The sequence below is a fragment of the Lethenteron reissneri genome, unplaced genomic scaffold (genome assembly GCF_015708825.2).
Source record: "Lethenteron reissneri isolate LAM-NWPU_2019-01 unplaced genomic scaffold, ASM1570882v1 scaffold_210, whole genome shotgun sequence".
Taxonomy (NCBI): Eukaryota; Metazoa; Chordata; class Hyperoartia; order Petromyzontiformes; family Petromyzontidae; genus Lethenteron; species Lethenteron reissneri.
Genome location: NW_026891732.1, coordinates 452,683 through 466,752, shown reverse-complemented (window position 1 = coordinate 466,752; position 14,070 = coordinate 452,683). Strand labels below are relative to the sequence as shown.

The 14,070-nt window shown below is 53.0% G+C and overlaps 1 protein-coding gene and 1 long non-coding RNA gene across 2 annotated transcripts in view; both read right to left on the bottom strand.

Annotated features, from left to right (window-relative positions):
* Positions 1-2,642: 2,642 nt before the first annotated feature.
* LOC133339698 (uncharacterized) lies at positions 2,643-8,301 on the bottom strand. Its single transcript, XR_009754772.1, has 4 exons — positions 8,191-8,301; positions 6,171-6,245; positions 5,079-5,238; positions 2,643-3,511 (listed from the first exon to the last, which is right to left on the bottom strand). It is a non-coding gene; the product is annotated as an uncharacterized LOC133339698 (long non-coding RNA).
* A 2,545-nt stretch (positions 8,302-10,846) lies between these two features.
* LOC133339705 (atrial natriuretic peptide receptor 1-like) overlaps positions 10,847-14,070 on the bottom strand; it is a 23,986-nt gene continuing 20,762 nt past the window's right edge. Inside the window, 2 exon segments of the mRNA XM_061547859.1 lie at positions 10,847-10,930; positions 12,049-12,140. Coding sequence (XP_061403843.1) covers positions 10,847-10,930; positions 12,049-12,140 — 176 coding nt within the window.

The window sequence follows — 14,070 nt, the reverse complement described above, 5'->3', positions numbered from 1 at the left end:
CGCATCGCGGGGCCCGGAGCAGACGAGGATCCCATGGGGGTGTTTATCGTGGATCCTGTGACCGGGTGGCTCTCTGTTACGAAGACCCTGGACCGTGAGCTCATCAAAGAGTTCCTAGTGAGGCACTCACACTAGCACCACACCCCGCGCGTGTGTTGGCCTAGCGAGGTCCAGGCCTCGATTGTGGAGTTCTCAAATGTCCTGCCCGCCGGACCACTCGGTCAACGTCAACAATTCCGGGGTGCAAGTGCCTCCCGCCCCTGGTGACAAAAACATTCAATTCTCTAAGTACCAATATTACTCAAATATATTCATATTACCGGAACATTAAAAGAACATTAACGCAGCTAGAACGGTTTTGTTTTTTTACGCGGAGAATTTAGATATCGGGGTTCGGGTAATTTAATCGGGGCGGTTTACCTCATTTTATTTACAATTTTCAATATCACGAGTAAAATCTTAACGTCCGAAACAAAAGGCGTAAACGTTTGCGGATCAACCTGCAATCAGCTTCGCAGCCCAGCGGACCTCCAGGAGTACCGGCACGGCCCGTCGGTGGTCCAGGTGGGACTCTCAGAGAACCAACCACCGCTCGAGAGGAGGGATGTTTGGCCAACTCTAAACATCCCAACGTCGGCGATTACAACCACACGTGCGTTGCGTGTAACGCGCATGTGCGTTGCGTGTGCGTTGCGTGTGCATTGCGCGTGTGTTGCGTATCCACTGCAGGTCAACGGCCACGCGGTGGATAAGAATGGCCACGCGGTGGATAATGACGTGCATCTCCTAATCAACGTGCAGGACCTTAACGACAACAGGCCGCACTTCGAGATGCCCGTTATCCAGGGCTCCGTGGATGAGGGCTCCCTACCAGGTGCAGATGGGCGCGGCGGTGACGGGGGTGTGATGGTGATAGCACCTGCCTGGGTATTTTGTAACAACGGACACTCCACCCCCACAACTCTCAATTCGTGCCATTTCCTGTACACCTAGGGATTTAGACAGAGATGTCCTCTGTCTCCCACATTATTAAACATCTATTTCGACCACGTAGTTCGTGAAGCCTTCAATATCTGTACCTGACGAATTTCCATCTAGATTACCATCATATACCCGAAGCCTGGGATAAGCGTGGCAAAGCCTAGAGTGGGTCAGGGAAAGCCCATACTGCAGTGTGAACGCTTTTCTAACAGAACCCCTGTTCTTTAACGACCTCATCGGGGAGCTGAAACAAGAAAAGACGATGGCTTTCCGATTCACCAAAGCCAGCATAAAAACAGTCGGCGACTTGGTGGAAAGCCACAACGACCACCGAAAGTGGAAGAACGCGGCTGACATAAGCCACGCCGCAGGTCTCCGCACAATGCTGGCCGGGGAGAAAATACTGCGTGGAGTACTCAAAAGAGCGAAAAACTTGCAACTACAGATACACACACCAGACGACACCGACTCGGCTCAGCCTCCCCTTCCTGCCTTCCCGGAGCTACATGCTGCCTGTGTCCAGGTCCCTGGGCGGAGTGACGCAGGCATGCTGCTTAAGCTTGAAGACTGCGGGAACGTGGCTCTCAAAGGCGCCTCCAAGGTGGCGATATATAGCTGCTGCGTAAAGACTCTGCACCGTCAAGCCTTAAAAGACCTGCCGTGCATGAAGTGGTAGGACGTTTTTCCCCCGCTGATAGACGTCACCCCTCAGTGGGGAGAACTATACAAGGCCCCAGTGGCGAAACGGAGCGGAGACCTCCAATGGAGGCTCGCCCATTGGGCACTGCCTTCGGCGGCGTGGGTAAAGAAGATCAACCCAGGAGCGTCCGATTCGTGCGCTTTTTGCGGCCAAAGAGAAGATCTTGCCCACCAATACATAGGGTGCCAGAGGCTGACGCCACTTTTCAAGATGTTAGGATCAATCTTTCAGAAAGTTGGAAGTGACTTTTTTCAAGAGCAGCCTCGTATGTGGAACACCACGCAGAGCGAAAAAGCGCCACAGCTTAGCGAACTTTGTTCTTGCCCAGGCAAAAATGGCCATTTACAAAACGCGCAAAAAAAAACTAAAAAGCGACACAACCGCAGACGAGGGCTGCTCGGCGGTGGCCATGACGAGAGGTCTGCTGGTGGCGAGGCTCAAACTAGAGCATGAGTACTACGCCTAGGTGGGGGGCGAGTATGGCGTGTTCCAGGACAAGTGTGGGGACGGCCAAGCCCTCTGCTTCCGTGAACACGGCACCTTGACGCTCACGATCTGAACCCTTCGGCTGAGACAGACCGCGGATACGGCGCGGAAACTAGATGCGCGCGGCCGGTTCGCCCATGTGGATGGTCGGTGGCGACGCGTGCTGCTGGCAACGACGATGTTGAGCATAACAAGAATGGTGGTGGTTGCGATGCGAACGAATATAATGTTTGTTCTTGAGAGTCACCATGTCCACGCCCCTCTCCCTGCCCTTCACCTCTGCCCTCCCCTGCCCTCCCTGCCCTCCTCCCTCCCCGCCCTCCCACCCCCGGTAGGCACGCCAGTGATGACGGTCACGGCAAGTGACGAGGACGACGCCTTATCGCCCAACGGCATGAACCGCTACAAGATCGTGTCGCAGGTTCCCACGAAGCCCTTGGACCGCGTGTTTACCATCGACAAGACCACGGGCGTCATCAGCACCATCGCCGCCGGGCTGGACCGCGAGGTGGGTTGTTGTCCCGCGGCAACCGCCGCTGATTGGCCGATGTCGGTCCGGGCGGTGGTGGCTAATCTCTGGCGTTGCGTGTACAGTGTTACATTTGTGTTTTCGGTGTGTATATACATACGTTGAGCGTCTGTCGCGCACCGTACGTAGACGATCGCGCTGACCGGAGGTGCGAGGGAAGGGCGACAGGCTTAACATGAAAAGCGGATCTAAAGAAACGAGTTTTCAGCTCCAGTGGCTTCTTCTTCTAGTGTGTCTCGGAAGCGACAGTGTCGCGGCGAGCGCGCTCCGCTACGAACCCGGGGACCCGAGTTCGATCCAACACTGGTGACAGTTGACTCAGCCTCAAATTAGTACCTGCTGCAGTGTGCAAACATCCCCACTAGGGAAACAAAGGCGGCCGGGCGTGATGCTGGCCACCCACCTCCTCGTGTGGCGTGCCGGCCTTCCACAGTGGCCGCTTGCTTAACGGCACTTGCCCCAAAGGTCTGTTGAGGCTGCACGATGAATGTTTGTCCCCGTTGTCTGTCTGTGATTGGTGCTGTCTGTGTGCCCCGTCGATGTAGACGACGCCGCAGTACGTGCTGGTGGTGCAGGCCTCAGACTTGGAGGGCGACCCGGACATCGGCCTCACAAACACAGCCACCGCCATCGTCACCATCGCCGACATCAACGATAATCCCCCCGAGTTTACGGACATAACCGTACGCACCACGCCACCACACGGCGTGTCTGTGGTGTGGTTGGAAGGGCGGCGGGGCCAGGTGTCCCCGCAGCCGTAATAGGCCCGCCCCGAGCAGAGTCCGCTGCCTCCTGCAGTGTCACGGCCAGTTTGTCTGTAGAAGGCACGACAGGCGCTCTTGCAGGGTCAACAGGCACAGGCAAGGGTGCGTCGGCAGCAACAGACACCGGCAAGGCAACATCAGGAGATGACGCATCCGTTCGAGGGGCCACGTATGGTTTCAAGCGAGACGTATGGACGTACCAGCGCCGAGCTCCGAACCGAACGCGCGCGGACTGCGGGTTAGGAACCTCAATGAGCCTAACAGGCCCCTGCCATGGTTTATGCAGTTTAGGGGAGGCTCCTGCTCGCACCTGCGGGCAATGCAGCCAAGCCATATCCCCCACCTTCCAGGGGCACTTCCCCTTCGAGCATCGAGCGCAACGTTTGTTTCGGGCCTGGGTTTTGGCAGTAGCCACTCGGGCCCCCTCCCGCGCCTCAGCGACGCGGCGAACGGCGTCCTGAATGTAGTCGGGGAGAGGCTTAGTAGGTCCTCTCACTCCCATTCCCAACTGCACATCCATTGGCGGCACGTTTTCGCGACCGTACATGAGAAAAAACGGAGAATATCCTGTGGACGCGTGAGGCGTCATCCGGTATGCCGAGAGTACCCCAGGGATGTGCAAATCCCAGTCAGCTTGCTTCTCATTAACCGTGTGACACAGCATGGCTGACAGCGTCCGATTTAGTCTTTCCACCATGCCATCCGTCTGCGGGTGGTAGGGGGATGTCCGGATATTTTTGGTCCCCAAAGCAGCGCACACCTCCCCCAACAATTTATAAGAAAAATTCCGGCCCTGATCAGTGAGCAGCCTCTCCGGCGCCCCTTTGTCCATGACATATCCAAATAGAAAGGCGTCTGTAATGGACGCCGCCGACTGGTCGGGCAAGGGCCAGGCCATCGGCCAGCGGGAGAGATACTCCACCCCAACTAGCAAGTATTTATTACCCTTAGCGGATGGCGGGAAGGGTCCCAAAATATCCAACGCCACCAACTCGTTAACTCGAGACACCCGAATAGACTGTATCGGCGGCACATATGGGTGTTTAGGCGGCTTCCGCCGGGCATACTCGGGACACACACGAACGTGCCTGACGACATCCGTCGTCATGCCGTGCCAGAAGTAGTCTCGCTGCAACGTCAACAAGGTTTTCTGCACCCCCAGGTGTAATAGCGTGTCGCAATGCAGAGTCCTAATCAATTCGTACCGTAACGACGACGGTACAACCAGATGCCAGCGATCATATAACCCCTCCCTCCACATCAGCAGTCCATCGCGGAGAGCGGCCCCCAGGGTCCCCCCGGAAACCAGTCCCCCCCCTCCCTTTGCAGCCCGACTCCGCAGGGTCCCCAACGAGTCATCAAGCATTTGTTCACGGATCCACACCGCTCGTGGAAGGTTCAGAACCCCATCGGCCGGTCCCGGGCACACTGGAGCCTCAGGCATCTCGACCGCTAACGCCATCCTCCTACCTTTCTTTCTTCCCACACTCTCCTCCAGCCCTTCCGGTTCCTGCCCTTAAAAGCACTCCCTCTCCCCACGTGACCCAACTCCTCCCACCTGTTACGTCATATCCGCGAGGCCGTTTACGCTCGCATTACACTAGTGTGAGTGCCTCACCAGGTACTCTTTGACGAGCTCGCGGTCCAGGGTCTTGCTGACCGAAAGCCACCCGGTCACAGGATCCACGATGAAAACCCCGATGGGGTCCTGGTCGGCTCCGGGCCCCGCGATGCGATAACGCGCATTTTCATGTGTTCTAGATTTGAAGCTTTCGTGACTGCAAGGATTTAAAAAAATAAATGAAAAAAAGTTAATATTATTATTTTTAGTTTTTTAGTTTTTTTTAGTTTTTTTCTTTATTAATTTTAATTTCATTTTTTACCTACGTGACTACCGATAGAACTAAGAGTATTTTCATGCGTGTTCGACTTGATCTGTGGGGGCGCACGCGCGAGAGCACACACGGGGAAGGCGCAGGTGGGGTCGGGGAGGCGGCAGGGGACGGCGTTACATGATGTACGCTCGTACATCACGTGGATACACGTACGCAAAGGTACCCCGGATAGCCTTCAACAGACTGCTGGGGCAAGGGCAGTTTGCGCGCAGCAGAAAATATGAAGGCCGGCATGGCACACGAGGGGATGTGATATGCAGTTACCAACACACCCGGCCGCCTTGGTCTCCCCAGTGGAGACAGTTATACATCGCACCGGGTACTTATTTGAGACCAAGTTCAGATAACTGTCACTGGGTGTGAGCTGTAAGTGGAAATCAAACTCACGTCGCCAGGTTCAGAGCGCAGTGCGTGCTAACCAATTGGCCACCGCTCCCCCAACATATATACATGTGTACACACACACACACAAACATCACATGCTGATGTATGGCATGCTAAATACAACACCACAAACCCCAAAGACACATACACCACATACCACACACACACACATTCACCCTTACACTCACCAACGCATGACACTCGCACACTGCCGAACAGGGGGTTGAACGTACGCAGCACGGCACCCGAGTTGGGGGTCGAACCCAGGACACCTTCCTTGCCGCGAGGTGCGAGCCACGTCACCACCGCCGGATTGCCGCTAGCGCCCTGCGCTCTTCCGCCACCGCCGTGACGACCGCCGCGCTAGTCAACTTCAACGCCGGTGGGGGAGGGTTATGGGGGTAGAGGGGGTGAGGGGAGGGGGCCTTTACCTAAACCAGCCGCTTGGGGAAGGGCCCGGGGTCATTCTCAGGGACGTCGAGAGCAAGCATTAGCCGGCGCTCCATCTGCAAATTGGGGGTGAGTGTGAGAGATGGACGATGCAAGGAGGTGTAAATGGATACAAAAGAGCGAGGCCGTAGCTAGGCCTCGGCAAGGTAAGAGTTAAAAGGTAAAAACGAGCCTTGCCTTTACCCTACCTTTTACCTTACCACAATACAATCACTCTACCCTGCCTTTAACCCTTTAGCAGGTAACGTAAAAGATAAAAAATTAACCTGTAAAAACAAAGTTTTTCACTATAAATCCTTTATATGCGTGGCATCGGTTTTATTTTATTATTCATTTCTGTTTTTCTTGAGTAAGAGTTTCATTTTTATCACATTGGTAATTTAAATAAAATATTTAAAAAAAATTCCTAAAAAGTCGAACATTTTGCAAAAAACATTCACGAAAATAAATTGTCACGCACAACGAGTCTGTGTGCAAAATGTCAGCTCGATTGGATCACGAGAAGTGGGTCAAAAAACGACCGAAAGATTCGCACGGTTGTAAGCGCGCAAGCAAGCAAGCAAGTGAACTTAATATAAAGGATTTAAAAACAACGAGCCACCTTTACCCTACCTTTTACCTTACCGCAATACGATCACTCTACCATACCTTTTACCCTTTAGCAGGTAAGGTAAAAGGTAAAAAATTAACCCGTAAAAACAAAGTTTTTCACTATAAATCCTTTATATGCGTAGCATCGGTTTTATTTTATTATTCATTTCTGTTCATCTTGAGTAAGAATTTCATTTGTATCACATTGGTATTTTAAATTAAATATGAAATTTTTGTTTTTCCTAAAAAGTGGAAAATTTTTGAAAAAAATTTTCACGAAAATAAATTGTCATGCACAACGAGTCTGTGTGCAAAATGTCAGCTCGATTGGATCACGGGAAGTGGGTTAAAAAACGACCGAAAGATTTGCACGGTCGTAAGCGCGCAAGCAAGCAAGCAAGTGAACTTAATATAAAGGATTTAAAAAGGGTAAATCACCTTCCCTTGCCGAGGCCTAGCCGTAGCCATGGCGTCAACTTTGGGGGGGGGGGGGGCAAATCTTCTAGGGGGTTCTGGAGTCCCCCCCCCGGATGGACTTTGTCTTTATTTTTAACAATAATGTCTAATAATGTATTGTATTACATTGCTCTGTTTTTCTTTTTTAAATCCTTTATATTAAGTTCACTTGCTTGCTTGAGCGCTTACGACCGTGCAAATCTTTCGGTCGTTTTTTAACCCACTTCCGGTGATCCAATCGAGCTGACATTTTCCACACAGACTCGTTGTGCGTGACAATTTATTTTCGTGAAAAATATTTTTCAAAAAGTTTTACACTTTTTAGGAATTTTTTTTTATATTTAATTACCAATTGCTTAATGGTGGCAGGCAATCATCTGACCCATAGGTGGCAGCCATCTCAAGCCAGAGGACGAGAAGACAAAATAATATGCATATCAAGAGTAATTTTGTATATTTATGGGAAATGCAAGTATGTGATTAGTACTACTTATGCCCGTGCATTTTGCAGGATTAGCAGCATCAAAGGGAGACAAAGATACCCCGTATAGGCACTATGGACTGTTGGGGCAAGTGCTATTAGCGAGTGCGTGACCAGCACCACGCCAGGTCACCTTTGTGTCCCGAGTGGCGATGTTTATACACCCCACCAGGTACTAACTTGAGGCTGAGGCGACCTAGGGGAGGCCCAGGACCGGTTTCACTGGTGTTAGCTGTGAGCTGGAATCAAACTCGGGTGGCCGGGTTCGTAGCGCAGCACGCTAACCACTGTGCCACCGCCCGCCATACACTCCCCCACCACCACATGCAGCACACACACACACATACACCTGCAGTGACACACACTCTTAACACGCATCTCCCCCACGGTACACACACTCCTCGATACAAAGATCCCCCGTGTAGCCTTAACAGACTGTTGGGGCAAGTGCTGCTGTTAGCGAGTAGCAGCACCTATGAAGGCCGGCACTGTGGCACACGAGGGGTGGGTGGGTGGGTGGCCAGCACCACGCGCGGCCTCCTGTGTCTCCCTCGTGGCGATGTTTACACGCCGCGCCGAGTACTCGGTTGAGGCTGAGTCGACCTAGGGGGGGGGGCAGTGTGGGGATCGGTGGCGCAGCGATTAGCGCGCTGCGCCGAGTTGAATTCCCACTCACGACGGACAACACTGGCTCATGTTTGAACCGATCCTGCGCCTCCCCTAGATTGTCATCATCACCATCATCATCACCACCACCATCATCATCATCACCACCATCATCACCACCATCACCACCATCATAACCATCATCATCACCATCATCACCACCACCATCATCACCACCATCATAACCATCACCACCATCATCATCACCACCATCACCACCATCATCACCATCATCACCACCACCACCATCACCACCATCATCACCACCATCATCATCACCACCATCACCACCACATCACCACCATCACCACCAGTTCACCACCATCACCACCAGTTCACCACCATCACCACCATCACCACCAGTTCACCATCATCATCACCATCATCATCACCATCATCACCACCATCATCATCACCACCATCATCATCACCACCATCACCACCACCATCACCACCATCATCACCATCACCACCATCATAATCACCACCACCACCACAACCACCAATAGCTGATTACCTCACGGCCTGGCGCTGCCTACGGCACCACGTGACATCGCGCGAATTTCACTTCCTGCCAGGTGATCGATGACGTCATCCGAGAGCCTGGGCCCCGCCCACAGACTCCGCCCACCTCACTCACCCAACCACTCACCAACTCACCCACCGACTCACCCACTGACTCACCCACCCACCAACTCACTCACCCACCCACTCACCCACCCACTCACCCACCCACTAACTCACCCCCACTAACTCCCCACCCACCCACTCACCCACCAACTCACTCACCCACTCACCCATCCACCCACCCACTCACCCACCCACCCACTCACCCACTCACCAACTCACTCACCCACTCACCCACTCACCCACTTACCCACTCACTCACCCACTCACCAGTACACCCACTCACTCACCCACTCACTCACCCACTCACTCACCCATTCACCCACTCACCCACTCACCCACCCACTCACTCACCCAACCACTCACTCACCCACCCACTCACTCACCCATTCACTCACCCACTCACTCACTCACCCACTCACTCACCCACTCACCCACCAACTCACTAACTCACCCACCCAATCACTCACCTACCCACCCACCAACTCACCCACTCACCAACTCGCTCAACCACCCACTCACTCACCCACCCACCAACTCACTCACACACCCACCCACTCACTCACCCACCCACCCACCCACTCACCCACCCACCCACCCACCCACTCACCCACCCACCCACTCACCCACCCACCCACCCACTCACCCACCCACCCACCCACTCACTCACCCACCCACCCACTCACTCACTCACCCACCAACCCACCCACTCACTCACTCACTCACTCACTCACCCACCCACTCATTCACTCACCCACTCACTCACCCACCCAATCACTCACAAACCCACCCATCCACTTACCCGCTCACTCACTCACCCGCCCACTCACACACCCACTCACTCACTCATCCACTCACCCACCCACTCAGTCACTCACTAACCCACTCACTCACCCACCCACCCACCCACACACCCACCCACCCACCCATTCACTCACCCACCCACTCACCCACCAACTCACTAACTCACTCACCCACCCACTCACTCACCCACCCACATACTCACTCACTCACACACCCATCTACTCACCCACCCACCAACTCACTCACTCACCCACCCACAAACTCACTAACTCACTCACCCACTCACCGACTCACTCACTCATCCACCCACCCACTCACCCACCCGTTCACCCATTCACTCACCCACTCTCACCCACTCTCACCCACCCGCTCACTCACCCACTCTCACCCACTCTCACCCACTCACTCACTCACTCACCCACCCACTCACCCACTCATTCACCCACCCACCCACTCACTCACTCACCACTCACACTCACTCACCCACTCACCCACTCACACACCCACCCACCCACTCACTCACTCACCCACTCACCCACCCACTCACTCACCCACTCTCACCCACTCACTCACTCACAATAAAGACAAATATCCACGTGTAGCTTCCATCTGTGACGATGTTTACTGGCAGTCAGCAGCACCATGGTGATGGTGGTGATATTGGTGGTGGTGATGATGATGGTGATGATTGCGGATGTGGTGGTGATGATGGTGGTGGTGGTGGTGATGATGGCGGATGTGGTGGTGATGATGGTGGTGATGGTGGTGATCATGGCGGTAGTGGTGATGATGGTGGTAGTGGTGGTGATGGTGGTGGTGATGATGGTGGTGATGGTGGTGGTGATGATGGTGGTGGTTGTGGTGATGGTGATGATGGTGGTAGTAGTGGTGGTGATGATGGTGGTGGTGGTGGTGATGATGGTGGTGATGGTGGTAATGATGGTGATGGTGGTAATGGTGTTGATGTTGGTAGTTCCATCGCGTTCCGCTCCACCCATCCCGGCGTGGTCCGTCCACCCCTCTCCACCCTCCTCACTGCATCGACTCTTCCACCCGCCCCTCCGATGCTCCGTCTCTCTCCCCCAGCAACCAGAAGGTCGCCATAGACCCTCCACCCTGGAAGACAACAACACCACGAACTACAGCCAGTAGGTAACCATGGAGACAGGGCCCGTGTAGGTGACTACAGTCGGTAGGTAACCATGGAGACAGCGCCCTGTGTAGGTGACTACAGGCAGTAGGTAACCATGGAGACAGCGCCCTGTGTAGGTGACTACAGGCAGTAGGTAACCATGGAGACAGCGCCTGTGTAGGTGACTACAGTCAGTAGGTAACCTTGGAGACATTGCCCTGTGTAGGTGACTACAGGCAGTAGGTAACCATGGAGACAGCGCCTGAGTGAGTGAGTGACTGACTGAATGACTGAGTGAGTTAGTGACTGAGTGAGTGGGTAACTGAGTGAGTGTCTGAGTGAGTGTCTGAGTGAGTGACTGAGTGAGTGAGTGACTGAGTGAGTGAGTGACTGAGCGAGTGACTGAGTGAGTGGGTGACTGAGTGAGTGACTGAGTGAGTGACTGAATGAGTGTCTGAGTGACTGAGTGAGTGTCTGAGTGAGTGAGTGTCTGAGTGAGTGACTGAGTGAGTGAGTAAGTGACTGACTGAGTGACTGACTGAGTGACTGAGTGAGTGACTGACTGAGTGAGTGTCTGAGTGAGTGAGTGACTAAGTGAGTGAGTGACTGAGTGACTGAATGGGTGAGTGAGTGAGTGACTGAGTGAGTGAGTGACTGACTGAGTGACTGAGAAGAGTGAGTGTCTGACTGAGTGACTGAGTGAGTTAGTGTCTGAGTGAGTGACTGAGTGAGTGAGTGTCTGAGTGAGTGCGTGAGTGACTGAGTGAGTGTCTGACTGAGTGACTGAGTGAGTGTCTGACTGAGTGACTGAGTGAGTGTCTGCGTGAGTGAATGACTGACTGAGTGACTGAGTGAGTGTCTGAGTGAGTGACTGAGTGAGTGAGTGAGTGACTGAGTCAGTAGGTAGTCATGGAGACAACGCCCTGTGTAGGTGACTACGCTTGCTAGCCATTGAGTGAGTGAGTGACTGAGTGAGTGACTGAGTGAGTGACTGAGTGAGTGAGTGACTGAGTGAGTGAGTGAGTGACTGAGTCAGTAGGTAGTCATGGAGACAGCGCCCTGTGTAGGTGACTTGCTAGCCACTTGTCACTGTCACGGTCACCTCCATGTCCAGCTCCCCGCGTGGTTCCAGATAAAAGTCGCCGCTCTCTTCAAGAACCGCCTTGGTGGAGGCTGACACGTGGATCTTGAGAGCTGTGGAGAGAAACAACAACAACAACAACAACATCACTGCAAGGATCATGAGAGCTGTGGAGAGAAAACAACAACAACAACATCATCACTGCAAGGATCATGAGAGCTGTGGAGAGAAAACAACAACAACAACATCACTGCAAGGATCTTGAGAGTTGTGGAGAGAAAACAACAACAACAACAACATCACTGCAAGGATCTTGAGAGCTGTGGAGAGAAAACAACAACAACAACAACAACATCACTGCAAGGATCTTGAGAGCTGTGGAGAGAAAACAACAACAACAACAACATCACTGCAAGGATCTTGAGAGCTGTGGAGAGAAAACAACAACAACAACAACATCACTGCAAGGATCTTGAGAGCTGTGGAGAGAAAACAACAACAACAACAACAACATCACTGCAAGGATCACGAGAGCTGTGGAGAGAAAACAACAACAACAACAACATCACTGCAAGGATCTTGAGAGCTGTGGAGAGAAAACAACAACAACAACAACATCACTGCAAGGATCTTGAGAGCTGTGGAGAGAAAACAACAACAACAACAACATCACTGCAAGGATCTTGAGAGCTGTGGAGAGAAAATAACAACAACAACAACATCACTGCAAGGATCTTGAGAGCTGTGGAGAGAAAACAACAACAACAACATCACTGCAAGGATCTTGAGAGCTGTGGAGAGAAAACAACAACAACAACATCACTGCAAGGATCTTGAGAGCTGTGGAGAGAAAACAACAACAACAGCATCACTGCAAGGATCTTGAGAGCTGTGGAGAGAAAACAACAACAACAACATCACTGCAAGGATTTCTTAACGAATTTATAGTATTGTTATTAACGAGTGGGGGATGGGGGTGGGTGGGGGAGAGGGGTGGGAGGCGTGGGGGATGGGGGTGGGGGAGGGGTGGGGGGGATGGGGGGAAGAGGGGTGGGGGGGTCGGTGAGAGGGGTGGGGGGTGGGGGTGTGGGGGAGAGGGGTGGGGGGGTGGGGGAGAGGGGTGGGGGGGGAGAGGGGTGGGGGGGTGGGGGGTGGGGGTGGGGGTGGGGGAGAGGGGTGGGGGGCGTGGGGGAGAGGGGTGGGGGGGATGGGGGTGGGGTGGGGGCTGCCCCCATGGAGGGTAGAGCCATGTCACGTGACCAGCGCAGCTGGCAGCAACGTGGTCACGTGGCTTCTGTAGCATTTGAGTATTCGGTGTCTAAATTGTTTCATACAACCCCATTAAATGTACAACATGCCACGTAAAATATCATTTATTTTCCTCTGGAACGGATTATTTCCTTTCCCTTGATTTCTTACGGGAGAAATGAGTGACTGAGTGAGTGAGTGACTGAGTGAGTGACTGAGTGAGTGAGTGACTGAGTGAGTGACTGAGTGAGTGACTGAGTGAGTGAGTGACTGAGTGAGTGAGTGACTGAGTGAGTGACTGAGTGAGTGAGTGACTGAGTGACTGAGTGAGTGACTGAGTGAGTGAGTGACTGAGTGATTGAGTGAGTAAGTGAGTGAGTGACTGAGTGAGTGACTGAGTGACTGAGTGCGTGAGTGACTGAGTGATTGAGTGAGTAAGTGAGTGAGGGACTGAGTGACTGAGTGAGTGACTAAGTGACTGACTGACTGAGTAAGTGACTGAGTGACTGAGTGAGTGACTGAGTGACTGAGTGAGTGACTGAGTGAATGAGTGAGTTACTGAGTGACTGAGTGAGTGACTGAGTGACTGAGTGAATCAGTGAGTTACTGAGTGACTGAGTGAGTGAATGAGTGACTGAGTGACTGAGTGAGTGAGTGACTGAGTGAGTGAGTAACCGAGTGAGTGACTGAGTGAGTGACTGAGTAACTGAGTGAGTGAGTGACTGAGTGAGTGAGTGACTGAGTGTGTGACTGAGTGAGTGACTGAGTGAGTGACTGAGTGAGTGAGTGACTGAG